Genomic DNA, 18,675 nt, shown 5'->3' with positions numbered 1-18,675 from the left:
TGTCCTTTTTAACCTTTTAGAATAGCTTTCTTTTTCCGATTGAAATTGGAGCCTAAAGTTTCTAGTCTCAAAATACTTTTATGTATGTTATATTCCTGTATATATTTCAGTGATGTAGTTCAAAAACAAGGGGGTCAGAGAAGAGGCACTTGAATAATAGGCACTTGGGTTTTTTTTCACAGCTCTGGATTTAGTTCCCATTAAAGTCAAGGGAAAGATGCTTGTTGACTTCAGTACAAGTTGGTTTGAGTTTGCTGCCGGAAACTCTAGTTTGAAGGATCTTAGTGGTCGAAGGGTGGGTTATGTGGTTCTGTACCAGGAAAGACATCCCAAGGTGGGTTAGGAGTAGCGGTGTTTAGTCTTGAAAAGGGAAGTGCTATCCATGAATGCAATCCTTGGGCCGTAGAGGTAATATGGAGGCAGGGAGTTCTCCTTACAATGATTCTGGGGAACCCAACAATCTCTGGCTCTGGCCCTTTCGGTGGTCTCCTCTTTTGGAAGGTGTTGAAGAAGAACATCGGTGGGATTGAGTCCCTCCGCATATTCGCCAGTGGAGAGCAGCCCAACAAAAGGAATGCTTTTAAAGACCATAGCAAACTAGAAGGAAAGAGAAAAGCTAGGTTAGGTGTCAAAGATGACTGCACTGCTAAGGATGTCCACAAGTCTGCAATGAATACGCCTAGTAAAGGAGGAGTAACCAATTGCACAGAGGAGGAAAACTTCTGAAATTACTACAGCGAAGGTTCACACTTTCGTCTCTGTTGTGTATTTTGTAGCACTGAGAGCACTCACAGACCATGTGATCATTGATAAATTAATCTCCCGGTACATAAGTGCTCTATGTACAGAATTAAGCTGTCACAATGTAAAATGCAAGTGCCAAAGACATAACAGCACTGGCACCTTTAGTGGGAGTAGGGTGGCCACAGATTCTCTAATCAGAGTCTCTGACGTATTGCACTGCCACAGCCAGTGGGGGGATGTTTACATTGACTTCTGTGTATACGTCTCGCATGCCTCTTGGAGTAAAACACTCTGTTTCCGCTTTGTGCTGGCCTATGTCTCAGCGTTGTGTTCTGTTTATTTATTTATTACAATAACAGGTGGAGAAAAAACTGGCACTGGAGGCTGCTGCCCTGTGGTGGTGGTGTGAGAGGGGCACACCGATGAACAATCCCCCAGCAGTGCTGTTTCATCGTGCTCCATTAGAAGCACTAGCAGAGTGCTCACCTAGTGGCTACTCACCTGATTCTCCACACTGCGAGCAGGGGGTATGGAGAGGAAGGAGCCATGGCTCTGCTCTCTCTGTGTGCCCAGCCTACTGCTGTGGCTGGAGTTCAGGGCAGTCAGCCGTAACAGGAAAAGGGAGGCCATACCAGCCCCCCTCATTGCTAGAGCAAGGGGAAAAGAAACCTGAGTGACTGTTCCTGGGAATGCCAGGCCGTTCTCGCTCTGCTCCTGGAGTAGTGTGGCTATCCACGGTCCCTCACTCAGGGCAGCTGCGGGGTTAGACTAGCCCTGTCTGAATCTCACCGCTCTGGTGAGAGAAGAGAAGCTTTTATGCCAAGTGCCAATGGATTTTTGTGTTGAAAATAAATTCGAACATCCTCTGTGCCTCTTCATGCAGTGTTCATTGCTCAGTGGGGAAAATCATTTTGCTTGTAAATCAAGAATTTGACCAAACTTCTGATTATTGTGATTAACTGAAGTCAGTAACAGAGAATTTCCTTAGCACTGTATGCTTGTACTGACAAGGATACTTTTGCTTTGCCTCAATTCCAGATGGTAACTGTATCACAAAACACATTTGAAATTTGTTAATACCCTCAGGTATGGAGAATCGCTTCATTTTTGCCAGTTTCCCTTTTAATGTGATTGGGGCTTTGGGTGGCTAGAGGCATATGTCTTAAAGCCTCTTTAATTCAAGTAGTAATTTTGCAAGTTAACAAGTCTTTCCACATTTTTCTTTCCAGAAGATGAGCTGCACTGCTTCTGTACTTGATCTGGTACAGAACTGCCTTCTTCACTTAACAGGGCAGCCATATGATGGGATGGCTAGAGTAAGGAACAGGGAGCTATGTATGTTCTAATCCCATTTAAGCCACTGACTGACTCACTGTGTGACCCTGAACAAATCACTTGTGACCTCTTTTCAGCTGGATTTAATAAACAGGAAACTCACTGGAAACTATTTCTAAATTGAGCTTTCCTAGTTTAATGACCAATGTGTTAACACTTAGATCTTTCTGCTACCATGGGGAATGGCTGACAGACCCTGGCTGGCACAAGGAACGTAAACATTGTGGACACTTGTGTAACAGATGCACTAGTCATTGGCTGGGTGCTGATAACACATTTGTTAGTAAAATAAATACTATACTTGATCTGTTTTGAAATGTGTTCTACAAAAATTAAAAATTACTAAATTTAAACTACAAGGTAGATACATCTCTAGTCTTTCCCCAGTTTATAGGTCTAGCTATTAAAAGGCACTTTTGAAACACTCCTGCAGTGACGAGTTGTGTATATGGGATGTAAGTTTGGTTAAAAGTACCCTTAAATGCTGGAAATTTTTACCCTTGTAGCATTGCTGGAATGTGTTAAAAGTAACCCCATTCCAGGAGCTCTAAATTAAAGCAGCTTCTCACATGTATGTGTTTATAGCTCTCTCCCTGCTCCCAGACAGTCACTCAGTATCTCCTCTCATACTGACAGACTCGTCGAAGTATGGTGTTTGCTAAACACCTGCGTGTGGTGGGGGATGAGTTTAGGAGGAAATACCTTCACTCCACTGATGAGGCCGACAGGACCGACTACAATGAGGACTGGACACAGATGAAGGTAAAGTAGTTTGTAGTCTGTTTTTCCTGTAACAGATTTATCCAATAGATTTGTTTAGTATTTTGACTGCGCTTTGAGAGGGATTGGGAAGTAACTATGACTGTGATTCTAGCACTCTGCATCTGTAGTCTCTTTGCCCTTCCAAGGTTTTCCACGCTCTGGAACGAAGTTTGCCCAGTCAGTTCAGCTCCTGTTGACTGAATTCTGTGTGAGATAACAGCACTGCAAGGTTTCGTATGATCCCACTGTGATGGGTTCCCTGGGTGCCACCTGGAACTGGCTTACCACTGAGCCAACTGGCTTACCAGCTTGGGTTCCCTCATATACTGTGATATTGTGACAAGTTGCAAACCTCTCCAGGTACTGCACTTACACAGACAACCAAGGGCAGTGCCACACCCAGTTGAGTTACATGAATGCTTCTCCTAGCCACTCATGAACTAACAATAGAGAGGCGCCAGCCAATTCTCCCAGCTCTCCAACTGAGGACCCCAGGGCTATACCGACCTGCTCTGGTCAGAAGCCTGACCACTATAGGTTTATAACCCAGTCCACCGCTCTTTCAATGTGGAGAGGACATACATCAGCTCTTCTTCCTGAGCAGTTTTCCCAAGCACTTCAGCCAAAATGCACTATTTTTAGTGAAACAAAAAACAGATTGATTTACTCCAGAAAGATAGATTTTAAGTGATTATAAGTAATAAGTGTACATATCAAAGTTGGTTACCTAAGAAATAAAAGTAAAATCACAATCTGTTCTGTAAACTAGCAAGGATTTGAATCAAGCAGTCTCACCCTGATAGATCATACAAGCAGGTTACAGATCTTCCATACACAGGCTGGAACTCTCCTTTAGCTTGGGACTGCCTCCCCAGTTCAGTCTTTCAGATGTGTTTCCACATGTTGAGTTGTGGGGGAGTGAGGCCAAGTGATGATGTCACTTTCCCTCTTTTATAGTTTCTTCCAGCTTGCTGGAAAGATCCTTTGCTATGAGGTGAGTGAAGCAGTCTCCATTGTCGCTGTGCTCTCTTGAAGAAGTCTCCATTGTATATGGTTTCGGGGATAGTCCTTGGGAGTGTGGAGTCCTTTAATGGGCTGTCAGCAGCGTCTGGCTCCTCCACTGTTGCGCCTGAAAGGCTGGTTGTGGATGTTCCCAGCCTCACAACATATTTCAGTAACACTGTAGCACAGCGCAGACTCACCCCTGCGGCACCTCCTGCTGGTTGTCCTCGGGAATTAGCTCTTTGACCCAGGAGCACCCTCTGCAGGCCAGTGATCCGCTTGCCGTTGGCCCCCGTGTCCCTCCCAGGACCCCAGTGCCCTTATTTCAGGGTTCTGCCTCCTGCAGTACCCCACAGTCTCTGGGTTTCCCCACCCAGGGAACCCCATCTCTTATCTTCACGTCGCCTCAGTCATGGCTACTGCCAGTCTCTGTTTAGCCCCCACACCCTGGGGCAGACTGCAGTGTATCAGCTGATCGTCACAGGTAACAAGGGGTCTGGACTGGCTGCCTTTACCCACCCTCCAGCTGCCCCTTTGCAAGCCCAATACCTATGTGGGCCTAGGACCAGACCCTGCAGCCTGGGGAGTTGCTGTTAGGGCTTCCCAGACCCCAAGGCCTTTCCCCAGCCCTGCCTCCCTCTAGGTCTCCTGGGTGAGTTCCCCAGCAACCAGGCCTGTCTCCCTCTCAAGTCAGAGAGAGACTCCTCCCTCTGCCTGCCCTGTCCTTCTTATAAGGCCCAATTGCTCAGTTTGGAGCATGGCCCCAGCTGCAGCCACTTCCCCCAATCAGCTGGGGTTTTACTCCCTTGCTCAGCCCCAGACCTCTGCAGGGCTTTTCCAACCGCTTCAGGGCTGGAGTGGGTGTTCACCCCGCTACAAACACACATAGCAAAACTTCATAACTTCCTGTACATTAATAGCACATACAATCCACAGGATATTAATGTTCCACAGATCAAGACTTTTAAAATGATACCTCGCAAGGCATACATTGTACAGAACACATCATAGTTATAGGACAGTGGTGAATATGGGGATTCCAGGGTGCGGCTTTGAGCACAGTTTGCCACACCCACTTCCGTGACGGGCTACTTCTTCCGTTTTGTCTGTTCTGCATCTTGTTGGATGGAGCAATGTTCTCTTCAGAACTGTCGGTCACTGCTTTAGTCTAATGAGGACCCTCTTTGATGATAAATTTGAGATCTTTATAAACAGCTCTCTCCATCTTGCCTGTTTTATTTATTCATTGCTGCCAGATATCAAAACACAGTAATCAGCTGTAAGTGCTACAAAATATTGTCAACACACACTTTACAACACCTCGCTTTAGTTGGATTAACACAGTGCTTTACCTACTGCAGCGCAAGTGTTCATGTACTCAAGACCCTTTTCATTCTGAGTTGATACCAGTGCATTTTGATTACACCGTGTGCTGATTGTTCTCTGACAGGTAAAGCTGGGCACTGCTGTAGGCGGGCCATACCTTGGAGTTCACCTCAGAAGAAAAGACTTCATCTGGGGTCACAGAGAAGATGTGCCAAGCCTTCATGGAGCAGTGAAGAAAATACGCAGCCTGATGGAAAAGCATAAACTTAAGAGAGTTTTCATAGCTACTGATGCCATTGTGGAGGGTATGCAGCTTTCCAACCCTGTTTAATCCTTGGTCATACTTCACAATAGAGATTTGTCATTGTGGCAACAGTTGTCACTTCATATTCATGGATGATTGAATATCGATAGCCCTCCTGGGAGAGTGAACAGCTCAGGAAATTGAAAGGGGGGTTGGAGCCTTTCATCTCCGTGCTGACCGTTGCAATCCAGCCCAAATAGGTAGTGCCTAGAAAGTAGTCACTGAGTGTTTCACACAGGCTATTTGGCCATCTGCATGAAACAAGCGTGATGCTCTGGTCTGTTTCCCAGGAGCAGATGTCCACATAGCACAAACTATCATCGTGACTAGCTATAACCAGCAGCTTTGGGAGATTGAACTCTCATCAGCCATAGGGTTGGCCTCTTATGGGTAGGGATGAGGCCCATTGGTAAAGAAGGGAGGTTCTGGCCATGCTGTACCTGTTCTGGGAAAGAATAAGACTCTTTCTCCAGACCCGTCAAAGTAGCACCTTTCATATGCGTTAAATTCACAGGAAAACATCTCACATTGTTTTTAATAATTTCTCATTGTAAGAGGAGGCTATTTTTGTCTTTTCTTCCTCTTCTTTCCCATTTCCGCTGCAACTGTTCTTTATATAATTCCACGGTGACATTAAAAAAGCACGGAGAGGGGAGGCCATTGTGACATATAACCTAGATGTGCAATCATTCTCTGTCTGTTGCTTCTGTAGGGTTTGAAAGTGAGACTAGTGGTCACAGGTCCATCAGTTCCAGGCCCCCTCACTCCATCAGCATTTGCTATCTCATCCATGCAATGTGTGTCTAACATGCCTTCATTGGCACCTGTCCCCCAAAACCGCCCAGTCATGTAGCAAGAAGTGTTTTACAAATCCTAGGTCAGTTTTGAGCTTCCTCTGCTTTGTAATCTTTCTGCCAGTTTTGTCCACTGTTCAGTGGAATGTAGGTATAGGACAAGGTTCGTCATTTTCACAAACAGTACTGTGCCGGGTGGCTTATAGTATTTTTTTTTTTCCTTTCAGAGACTGAAGAGCTCAAGAAATTACTGCCTGAGATGGTGAGGTTTGAACCCAGTTGGGAGGAGCTAGAACTCTACAAAGATGGAGGAATAGCAATTATTGACCAATGGATCTGTGCACATGCTAGGTAGCTAGTTTGATTTTTGCCCATGTCTGTTAGGTTTGTATGTGAAGTCAGATTTTAAAATTATTGAATCTTGTAAACCTAAATAATGCGACTGACTGAGATGCAGTAATGTCTGTGTTTCTGATTACAGATAACTCATTATAAACAGATTACACATTGATAAGGCCATTATTTTTATCTTAACAACAAACCCTTCTCCAATAACCAGTTCTGTTTTCCTTCACAGGTATTTTACTGGCACCTCGGTTTCAACATTTTCCTTCCGGATTCACGAGGAAAGGGAGATCCTGGGATTTGACCCCAGGACCACTTACAACCGATTTTGTGGTGAGAAAGAGAGAAACTGTGAACAGCCAACCCACTGGAAAATTGTTTATTAATAACACCACTCCAAAGGACTGCAGTAAGTGGTGAGCTCACCAAACCAAGAGAACACTCACAGGAAACAGATCTTTCTAGCCAAGCTACCACTTCCTCCTCTTCCTGGTGTTAGCTCTGAGTCTAGGTTTTAAGCACAACTGGGTAGCAATACCGTGGTCATTCTCCTGACCAGGCACTGATATAACTGGTCAAAATGAAGTGAGGTAAGGATTCGGTTCTTGGTCTAGCTAGTATGCCAGGACAGTATACTCACTCTCTAAATGTTTCATTTAGATTGAAGAGGCCAAGCATTGTTTTAGGAGGCAGCAAAAGTGTTTTCACTCAAAAAACTTGAAACAGTTTGGTTTTGTTTGTTTTTTAAGTGTTGTATCTATAACATAGCTATAGTCTGTACCACATTCCTATGTTCAGGTGGTTATTTGCTTCTTGGCTTTATTTGACTCACTGTAGTGGTATCTGTTTACAAGGAGGACATTTAGGTTTTGTAACCTGCACTTTGTGAGGGCTGCAGATTGTGCACAGAATGTGCAGTTCTGGAGGGAAAATCAAATAGTAATTTTTTAACATTTCAAACTGGTACAAAAATGCATTTCATATTCGTAATAGAGAAGGATAGGTGGTATTTTTACCAGAACACAGACCAGTGTCACAGCTAGCACCTTTAATAGCAATTCTTGTCAGAGAGGTCTGTGGCTGAAATCCATAAAGACTGAACTAGGTTGGCAACCCCAAAGCTGGTTAGTGGGGCTGCGAGGGAAAGCGAGCACTGCCTGTCACGTACGTGTTCTCTCTAAACAGGAGGCTTCATTTTATAGAGCTGTCAGTCAGCACCTTTCTCCCATGTTAAACTCACTCAAATCAAGGCAAATATAAACAGCATTTGGGGAGTTTTCTGCTTTGCCAGAAGAACTTTTCAAAGCATGGAGCTGCTTGTTTAGGCTTGAGGGTGTTTTGCAGCTGCACAGGGGGAGCAGAATGGAGTATCTTTTTTTTCCCCCTCCACTCCCGGCCTGGTGCATGTTGAAAGCGTTACAGGGTGTGACTTCATCCCTGGATTCAGACATGCCAAAACTGACCAGCCATTATAAAAATCATCGGACTCTTTGCTCTTCCCCTTAATTCTGCGTCACCATCAAATCTCCCAAGTGAACCTGTACAGCTGTATGCAGGTAACACTCTCCCTTGGGACCGAAATGTCACACTCAGCAAGGGCACATGGAAGCGGAGTCGTGGGGTACCCCCTTCTGTCAGCCATTGTGGCATGGGAAGCTGTTACATTAACTGCAGTGTGGGCAGAAGAGGGTGCAATGGTCATCTGAGAAAACACTTCACAAAAATGAAGCCTGTCTAACATCTTTGACACTCTCACTATTCAGAGTTGGCTACATGCAATATTTTGTTCATGGTGTGCATCAGGTAGACTTCTGTCTTGCAGTTTTGATCTGGCTCGTGGCTCTGCGAGGTCTCCGATAGGTCTGTTTAAGAAAAAGGGGAACCGTCATTTTCAGAGTTCAGCAGTATGTTTTTCCTCTAAATTTGAACAGAACACCCTGCAGTTAATGGGTTCTTCCTCTTGTTGTCAAGTGTGCTCTTACTGTGCCCTTCACCCACCCCCCGCCTCTTTCATTATTTCAGCAGCATTCTTCTCGGTTCCTTCTTGTGTCCCATTGGGCTTCTTCTCATGTCTAACGCCTGCCCACTTGGGCTCAGTAATACACCCCTCCTGTGCTCTCCCTAGGAATCTTACTGTACGCTCTCAGACAGCCAGGCAAGCTTGTCCTGTGCTGTGTGCGGAAAAACTTGTACAGTCTCCTCATAATCAGTAATTTCAGGCCTCCTGTGTTGTTACCAGCTATTTATTTGTATCTCTGTACAGCAGGGGTTTCTTTCCAGTGACAAAATGAAGCTTGTGGGAGCCTTGTATGCTCCAAGCAGTGCCTTTTCCAGCTGAGTTGGACACTGTTGTCACTTAGCCTGCGTGCTGTGCAAAAGAATACCTATAACTGTATACCTCAATTTCTTATGAAAAATAAAATGCTTTGTAGTATCTTATGTGAATTTTCCATGTTTCTTACTGCTCTTGGTTCCCTCACGTGACGTACCCAGCTCTGTCATGTCAGATCGATGGATTCTAATTGCGGAAGGGGGCATTATGATCTAGTCTGCCACCTAGCAGACAAAGGCAGAGCAAGATCCAATGGACGGAAGCTGAAGCTAGACAGTTTAGACTGAATTAAGGTGCAAACTTTTGACAGGGGAATTAATCATTGGAACAACTTACTTAGAGAGGTGGTAGATTTTCTGTCACTTGCAGTCTTTAAATTGAGATCAGATGTGTTTTTAAAAATATGCTCTAGCTCAACTTGCAGGACTGACCGGGTGAAATTCTCTGCCCTGATTATGAGCTGTTGCACCATCCAAGGGTGGCAGAGTTGTGATTCCCTGGCACCTTGTGCTGCCATTACCCCTTTCTGACTTAGTGCTATTTATGGTCCCTTTGCACACTGCACAGGTGTGAATGGCTGTCCAAGGTGCTGGGCACTGAGAAAAGAGCCCTCCACAAATGCGGAGTGTAGGTGATAATCTGGCTGTGTTCTGTGAACTAACCTATTAAAGCAGGTGTCTTCACTCCCTGCCTCTCCCATGGCACATGCAGGTGGAACGCACTGAGCCAGTGTTCTTGATGGAGGACATGATTGCACAGTTGTCATGGGAAGCATTCAACTCAAAATGAGAGCTGCAGGCAGGGCTAAAGCAGTCCATGTGGTCCCAGAGCCACAGGCTGTGTGTTGCAGTTATAGTGGATATGTTCTGCCTCAGTAGCTAATTTCAGTACACAAACAGGGTGGTTTTCAGCCGTGATCCAAATACGTTTACACTGATGTGTCTATGGAGCAGGCTGCACCATGTTTCCACCTCAGAGGTGCTTCGCCTCTCTGCTCTCTGGCTGCTCAGCTGGCTTCAAACAAGAAAACTTAGTCCCAAAACTCAGCTGTGCTTCTTGCAGTGCGTACCGTCTCCTCCTCTGTGATGGGTAGGAAAATGTCAGCTCAGGGGTTAATTTATTCTCTGCATTCCACTCCGGGAAAAATGGAAGTAGGAATTTTCACTGCTGAAAATATAAAGGGGAAGGGAGAGGTGCACAAAAGTATCCACCACAATGTTTAAAATAATGAAAATGCCATTATTGAGAAGGCTGTGGAATCAAGAGTCTTTATGCCTGTTCTTGTTTAACGTTTAAAAAAAGTAAATGCTTAAACTATTAAAATTTTACTGCTTAGAAGTTTAACCGCTAGGCTCCACTGCCTCCTCACATGCCTGGGATCCCGGCTGCCACCCCCATGCCCTGAGACTCCATTCGCTGCTGGCCCACACCACGGGTCCCGGCTGCCACTCTGTACACTTGGGGTTCTGCTGCTGCCACGGGTCATGGAATCAGAGAAGATTAGGATTGGAAGAGACCTCAGGAGGTCATCTAGTCCAACCCCCTGCTCAAATCAGGACCAACCACAACTAAATCATCCCAGCCAGGGCTGTCAAGCCGGGACTTAAAAATCTCTAAGGATGGACATTCCACCACCTCCCTAAGGAACCCATTCCAGTGCTTCACCACCCTCCTAGTGAAAAAGTTTTCCCTAATATCCAACCTAAACCTCCCCCATTGCAATTTGAGACCATTGCTCCTTGTTCTGTCATCTGCCACCACTGAAAACAGCCGAGCTCCATCCTCTTTGGAACCCCCCCACAAGTCCAGGACTCTGCTGGCCCCTTGGGCACAGGGCTGGCAGCTGCGACCCCAGGGGTGGGGCGGCAGCGGAGTCCTGCAGCTGGAGCTTAAATGTTAACCAGAATACCTTACCAATACTGATGCTTATCGGTTAACCGGTTAACATTTTGCATCTTTATTCCAAGGAAGCTACTCCAGAGGAAGATACAAAAATGGAAAGGAATCCTGATCTAATCTGTGATCTTTTACTCACCACCACCATAAAAGGAATAGTAATCCCATAAAAGCCTTGGGGAAAACATACCAGACAGGGGCCAGTGAAATATCGCTCCTCTAAAAATGATTTGATGTGCAATGGGTGTGTGGTTGATTTAGACCAGTGAATGGCTGTACAGTCTTTTTGCCACAAGGTGGTGACAGCAGACTGTCTGAGATCAAACTGCCTTTGAGCTGGATCTGCACACAGAGCAGTAACAACTGCTTGCATTTCAACAAGCACCTCAAATACGGATGATGGCTCAGCGTAAAAACCTTAAGGGTGGTGGTTTAATGATGCTGGTGTAATTAGTACATGCCAGTGACTTTAATCAGATTTAAATCTCGTATCCTGCTCAGTTTATTTAGACATACAAAGCAGAACGTCTCAACATGGTGATTTTGAGGTCCCCTCTGTACTAGATCATAATAAGCCTTCATTGTTACAGCAGATGTGTGTAATGCTGTTAGCACAACATCCTGTGAAGGAAGCACATACCATGTTCACACCTGCAATATCTGAGCATGCATGAATGTCCTTGGGTGGACTTTACCCCACCTCGTAGGCATTGACTTAATTGTTATTTGCCAGGGCATATACCCCTCTCTATTGCGGGGGGGGGGGGGGGGTATTTTATTTTTTTTGTTATGGTTGTTGAATAGAATCATCTTCAGTGTTTAAGGGTAGGTGGATGGATTTGTTACAACATTGTTATTTATGAATGGGCTTCATTCTCATCAGGTGAAGGGTCTAACAACACTCGATACAGCGAATTGGCAGAGCTGGAACTCACCTGCTGTAATCTCCTACAGCATGACCCTCTCCTGAGCAGGGAGTGCCAGTCATGCTGAATAGTACAGTGATGCTGTGATATGGAAAGCAGGGACTGGGGTGGGACCATTAGGTTCCTTCTCGCTCACAAACCATTTACACAGTTTAACTCACACCTCCAAGATGTTGAAGGATTATACCCACGCCAGTGCACCCCATCTCAGCACACACTTTGCACTCGGGAGTAGTCAGTTACAATGTCCTGTGCAGGTCGGGGGCAGCTTGAAGACAGCCTGGGTGCTTTGCCTCTTCTGCATAAAATCCTGTTCGGCTGCTCTGGCCTACAGTGTAAACCTGACACCTCAAAGCTGCTGGGACTGGAACGTCTGATGCACTATTTGGTCAAATTTATCTAGAACCTGTACAGAGACTAGTATAGACTCTGCTGATCATAAGAACTGAACATAGAACACTCCACACTCCCATCTGCGATGTTGCTAACATGTTTCTATAACTTCTGCAGCAGTCCTGGGAGTTCAGCACCCTGTGATCAAGAGATAATGGAGTGGCATTGTTGAGAACTATCATAGTTCCTAGTGGCATTGCCATGGAGTTTCCAATCTATGTGCTAACTCATGCTTCTGAGTGTACAGTCCTGGGTTACAAATAGACCTGGCCTGTGTGCATTTGTAGCAGCTGCTGTGGATCCTTTCATGTGAACTCTCCGGGTGTATCATTTGGTTGATGGAAAGGGGGATTGGATCTGAAGACCTCAGCTGTTACCAGTAGCCAAGATTTTCAGAAATGTTAGTGATTTTGGGTATCTCCATTTTTGGTGCCCACCAGGAGAGAGACTTTTAGAGGGGCCTGATTTTCAGAGGGATGAGACAGCTGAAAATACTGGCTAGGGTGTTTGGACTCACTGGAGCGCATTGAGAGTGAGACAGTCACTCTCTGGTTACACCATAGGAATAGCACTGGAGCTGTCAGACGTGTAAGCAGGATGCCAAAGGCATGACGAGACTGATGTCCTTCAATTACAATACTTCACAAATGGTTGGAACAAGCCATGGACTGGCTGAAACCCCAGCATGAGGGTGGCCATTTCCATGGTGTCCATGGTGTGCTGGAGGAGAATCTGCAGCCACATGTGGCCAACACACAGAGCTATCGATAGCTACAAGCACCCTCCCCACCCGTCTATCTTGCTCCAGCTGTTCAGAGTCTCAGATTGCAACAAGAATGTTTCTGGAGCCCCAGAGCAGCTATCTGCAGGCACTCTGTTCCTCGGGCTGGTCCATGTGTTGAAGCGTTAACTTGGGCAGCAGTAGCCTGGATTGGAGAGAGCTCATCCACTCCTTTGAGGGAAGTATGTGTCCTTTGTAGAGGCTGTCCCCTGACTCCTCCCCTGCCCTCTTGACCATGCCCCTTTTTAGCCTGCATGGCTCTGGCACCTGTTCTCGGGGTGAGCCTGGTTGTAGCTAGGAGACAACATGCTCTAGCCCTGCAGTTTCCTTCTCTTCTGGTTGCCTTTGCCTGGCCCTTTTGGACATAACTCCTCTCCCCACAACATAAATGACACCCACAGATCACAGTAAATTGGGAGGAGTTGTGACAGGCAAAAGAGAATACGCAGAGAGCCGGGACATTGGAAACGGGCTGAAAAGAAAAGTTAGATTCAGCTGAGGGAAGTGCAGGGACATCTGGGGAAAACCAGCTTAAGTACACATCTCTTGAGAGGGAGAGATGGGAACCAGTAGCGCTAAGAGAGTTTGCCATGAGACATGCTTCATGTCACAGCACAGGAGGGTTCAGCCCCTTTCTGTGCAGCTCTACTGCTACCCCGCTGGGCAGCTGCAAAGATGTTAACAGAGCTTCGGGGAGAGGGAAAGGCAGGGAGTGGGTGGGGAGGACTCGAAGAGCATTGGAGTGGGGAGTGGAGGTGTGTACGTGGGCTGTGAAGGAACAGGGCCTGAAAGGAGTCATGTTCTTGAGCAGGCTCCAGCACCACCCTCTCCTGTTCCTTTGGGATGCCCTGGAGCTGCTGTCTCCTCAGGAGGAGAGTCCTGCATAGAGGGAACAGTTAGAGCAGAGAAAATTGCTGAGCTGTAATTCTGCTTCTCTGCAGCCATAGCCTGGCAGGACTCTCCCTCCCTCTGGGGCGGTGCTTTCCTCCCAGCCTGGCTTCCCAGTGCTCTCAGGCACGGCCTGGAGTCTTTGGTGCTACAGCTGGTTGAATGAACATGGGGAGAGGGGGGCTGTTCAAACTTTTGGATGAAAATGAAAAGAGAATTGTTTTCACAGGAATTTTTCCTCAATCATTTTGATTAAAATTTCAAGGAAAACACATTTTCCACACAAAATTTCCTGTTTACAAAAAGTCGTTTTTTTTTTTTGGGCAAAAACCCTTTTCAGATGAAAAATGGTGACCAGCCCAGAGCTTTCTGCAGTCTTTGCTTCCCACACAGGTGGCCTGCGACAGCCAAAGGGGAAAAGGGCTGACTCACATTCTGCCTCGTGACTGCTGTCTTCAAGGGTGAAAACGTTAGGGGCCCGGGCCTGCCAGCATCTTTGTGCTACTGAGCTCTGGTGAGAATCTGGTGCAGATGGTATTAGAGCACAAAGCACTTTCCTAGCTAGTAGACTTTGGCCTATCCTGCTGGACTGCGTAAAGCTGCAGTGGTCTGACTTGAGTGTCTGATGTTTTTATGCAGTAATAACATGGAATTAGCCTAAGCAATGGTATCCAACTGATGGCAGTTACTCTGTAATTGTAGAGAGCTGGCTTGCATGATTAGATCTGTGACTGATGCTTTTTGTGCTGTAATGGTACAGCAATTGCCTGCGTGATTGCATTTGTGGCTGACATTTTAATATTGTAGTTTTTCAATGATCCTTGGAAAAGTGCATTTTAGTGTTTACATCAATGGATTTCTGACCCTAGTCAGATAAAAACCAAATCACACAAGAGGCTGAAGTTCCTTCTCATGTGATGTGCAGAGCATTACTCCTTTTGAGCAGTGAACTGGAACAGCAATGAACTCAGAGATACTTTATATTTTATTTTATTTTATTTTATTTGGCTCATCAGTTTGGACGTGCTGCTCAGGCAGGGATGGCATCATTCAGAGAAGATGCTCTGATACATTTTCCACAAATGGAGGCTGAGTAAACTGCAGATGTTCCTGAACAGTTTACAGGGCACCTGTCTTCAGCTTTGTCTCCCCACCTCCACCCAAATAATATTTTGGGCATTTGTTTAGATTCCTCATTGCATTAAGGAGCTAAAAAATGAACTGGATGGAATCTGCCATTGACAGTTTGTTGCTGCCTGCAAAAGGAAGGTCTTGCTCATGTGCTCAGGGTCTAACTGACTGCCCTATTTGGGGTTGGGAAGGAATTTTCTCCAGATCTGACTGGCAGAGACCCTGGGGATTTTTCACTTTCCTCTGCAGCATGGGGCATGGGTCACTTGCAGGTTTAAACTAGTTTAAATGATGGATTCTCAGTAACTTGAAGTCTTTAAACCATGATTTGAGGGTTTCAGTAACTCAGCTAGAGGTTAGGGGTCTATTACAGGAGTGGGTGGGTGACATTCTGTGGCCTGCAATGTGCAGGAGGTCAGACTAGATTATCCTGATGGTCTTTTATGATCTTAAAGTTTATGAGTTTAAGAGGCAGAAAGGGAACAGCACAACTGACAAAATAATAATAATCAGCCCAGCAGAAAAAAAAGCCCATGAGTTCTGCTGCTTCTGCAGCAGTAAGGTCTTTTCCTTAGCAGCAATAGGGCGGAAACCTTCCCCAGAAATAGTTAGGGAGAATGCTACTTGCCAAACTTATTTTGACAGGTGGTGGTGTCCCTACCTTCCCATAAAAACATAAGAATGGCCATACTGGGTCAGACTAAAGGTCCATCTAGCCCAGTATCCTGTCTTCGAACAGTGACGAATGCCAGGTGCCCCAGAGGGAATGAGCAGAACAGGGAGTCATCAAATGATCCTTTCCCTGTCACTCATTCCCAGCTTCTGGCAAACAGAGGCTAGGGACACCATCCGTGCCCATCCTGGCTAATAGACATTGATGGACCTATCCTCCATCAATTTATCTAGTTATTTTTTGAACCCTATTATGGTCTTGGCCTTCACAACAGCCTCCGCTCTCCAGTCTTCCAGCTCTGAAGGCAGCAACGCAGAAGTAAGGGTGGTGTGGTATGGTATTGCCACCTTTACTTCTGCACTGCTGCTGGTGGGGCACTGCCTTCCAAGCTGGGTGCCAGGCCAACAGCCGCTGCTCTCCAGCCACCCAGTTCTGAAGGCAATGGAGGAGTAAGGTTGGCAATACCATGACCCCCCTAAAATAACCTTGTGACTCCCACTGCAACTGCCTTTTGGATCAGGACCCCCAATTTGAGAAACGCTAGCCTCCCCCGTGAAATCTGTATAATATAGGGTAAAAGCACACAAAAGACCAGCTGTCACAGGGGGAGACAGATTTCACGGTCCATGATGTGTTTTTCTTGGCCATGAATTTGGTAGGGCCCTAACCATAACCCTTGGGGCTTTGCTTTGTGACACATCTCTGTGACCAGTGCCCCCTCTGCCTTTCCATTATTCCTCACCTTTGCAGCGAGCTCTTGGTCTGGTTCCACACAGTAACTACGTCGCTGAGCCAGTGCTAATGGGCCCCTTGCTGTCTATCTCAGCAGAGACCAAGCAATTGAATGGGCCATGCAGATGGGCTGTAAATAGAAGGCTCCAGGGCTGTAACTCTGGCACAGATCGCATGGACTAATATATATATTACATGTGTTTCCTGTGGAGTCATCATCTCAGCCATTCAACGACCTGCTCCCCTTGCTCGCTCTCATTTCTCCTCCAACACGCTCTTGTGGGCACTCCCCCTCGCTCCCATTCTTTCTCTGAGGCACTCTTGTGCATGTGCCCCCTCACTCACTCTCATTTCTCCTCCAACACACTCTTATGCATGCTGCCCCCTGCTTGCTCCCATTCCTTCTCCTCCGACACGCTCTCTTGCGCACTCCCTCTCATTCCTCCTTCGACGCGCTCTCCTGTCGCTCGTTTTCATTCATCCTCCGACATGCTCTCGTGCATGCTCCCTCTCACTTGCTCTCATTCCTCTTCCAACACGCTCTTGTGCGTGCCCCGTCGCTTGCTCTCATTCCTTCTCTGAGGCACTCTCGTGCGCATGCCCCCTCGCTCACTCTCATTTCTCCTCCAACACACTCTTGTGCGTGCTCCCCGTTGCTCGCTCTCATTCCTACAACAATATGCGCTCATGTGTGCTCCCCCTAGCTCTCGTTCCTCCTCCGACGTGCTGTCATGCGCTCTCCCCCTCGGTCGCTCTCATTCATAACTGTGGTATGTAACTTATGTTGTTATGTATGTTGCTTAAATCAGCCTCTGTACGAGATGTCTGGAAGGTAGCTAATGTAACATCAAGTTTTTAAAAAGGCTCTAGAGGCGATCCTGGCAATTACAGGCTGTTAAGTCTAACTTCAGTAACCGGACAAGGCCAAGTGCCTGCTCTTCTGCACTCCGTGCTCATACACGGCGATGGAAAGGGAGCATTTTGTCTGTGACCTCTGTGAGTTGGTCTCTTGAGGTTCCAACCAGCTCTCAGTGATTTCAGCTGAGCTCTCAGTGGGGGAACCTCGCTGGGAGTGCAGTCTGGGCTGTCTTTTACACAAAAACACTGTCCCCACAGCAGGACTGAGCACTTAGACCTGATTGTCAGTGATTTCAGCTGCAGTGGTCACTTAACAGAACAAAAGACTCTCTATGGAGCCTAATCAGCTCTGTCTTTAAACAGTGGAGAGGGACAGGTCCCAACCCTCTCTCCTGATGCCCTCAATCAGCACAGGCTAAGTACAGTTCAACTTCCCTTTACTCATACAATAAGAACAACAACATTTCATTCCCCCATCCCCACCACCCCCCCCCCCCCCCGCATTCAAGTGATTTGTAACCCAACCCCAGGCACAATCTATCACTTGGGCAACACAGCTCTGTTTGCTGGATACCTAGGTAGATTAGGTGTGAATGTAAATACAATCTGGTCCTAAAGCCTTTCCCCTCAGCCTCCAGCTCATCACTAGCTGTCAGGGAGAGCTCATTTAGACTTTGCTTACAAATCATAATTTGAAATTATTAGGCTGGCCAACATCACCAAAATGAATGCACTGACATTGTCATAAAAAACAACAGCTGTACAAGGAAGCTAGTCTATGTTCATACTTTTCAAATCTGTTATACTTTCAGATACACATATTCTATCATACACTGTATATGCTTTTAAAGTGTGTATCAATGTTTCAATTCCAATTCAAATTTCCAAACAGTCAGTAAATTGGCATATTTCAGAGTAGCAGCCGTGTTAGTCTGTATCCGCAAAAAGAACAGGGGTACTTGTGGCACCTTAGAGACTAACAAATGTATTTGAGCATAAGCTTTCGTTGGCCCACTTCATCGGATGCATAGAATGGAAATGATAGTGAGGATATATATATACATACAGAGAACATGAAAAGGTGAGAGTTGCACAACCAGCTCTAAGAGGCTAATTAATTAAGATGTGCTATTGTTAGCAGGAGAGAAAAAAAAAACTTTTGTAGTGATAATCAAGATAGCCCATTTCAGACAGTTTGACAAGAAGGTGTGAGGATACTTAACATGGGGAAATATTCAATGTGTCTAATGGCTCAGCCATTCCCAGTCTCTATTTAAGCCTAAATTGATTGTATCTAATTTGCATATGTCATAAACAGATAGTTAAGGGTTAATGTCTCTTTTATCTGTAAAGGGTTAAGAAGCTCAGTAAACCTGGCTGACACCTGACCAGAGGACCAATAGGGGGACAAGATACTTTCAAATCTTGGTGGAGGGAAGTCTTTGTTTGTGTT

General features: G+C 46.1%; 1 protein-coding gene across 5 annotated transcripts in view; it reads left to right on the top strand.

The window, feature by feature from the left end:
- POFUT2 (protein O-fucosyltransferase 2) overlaps positions 1-18,675 on the top strand; it is a 114,943-nt gene that overhangs the window by 31,909 nt on the left and 64,359 nt on the right. For 2 of the 5 annotated variants that reach the window (XM_050916539.1, XM_050916542.1), the window contains exons 6-9: positions 2,716-2,841; positions 5,294-5,474; positions 6,495-6,618; positions 6,845-9,051. In XM_050916539.1, coding sequence (XP_050772496.1) covers positions 2,716-2,841; positions 5,294-5,474; positions 6,495-6,618; positions 6,845-6,998 — 585 coding nt within the window. In that variant the 3' untranslated portion in view covers positions 6,999-9,051. Of the gene's footprint in view, positions 1-2,715; positions 2,842-5,293; positions 5,475-6,494; positions 6,619-6,844; positions 9,052-14,168; positions 14,619-14,701; positions 15,335-18,675 lie in introns of those variants that run through there. The other 3 variants (XR_007768348.1, XM_050916540.1, XM_050916541.1) reach the window with 3 other exon arrangements.

The sequence above is a fragment of the Gopherus flavomarginatus genome, chromosome 10 (genome assembly GCF_025201925.1).
Source record: "Gopherus flavomarginatus isolate rGopFla2 chromosome 10, rGopFla2.mat.asm, whole genome shotgun sequence".
Classification (NCBI taxonomy): Eukaryota; Metazoa; Chordata; order Testudines; family Testudinidae; genus Gopherus; species Gopherus flavomarginatus.
The sequence above is the reverse complement of the archived record's forward strand: the minus strand, read 5'-3'. Positions and strand labels throughout refer to the sequence as shown.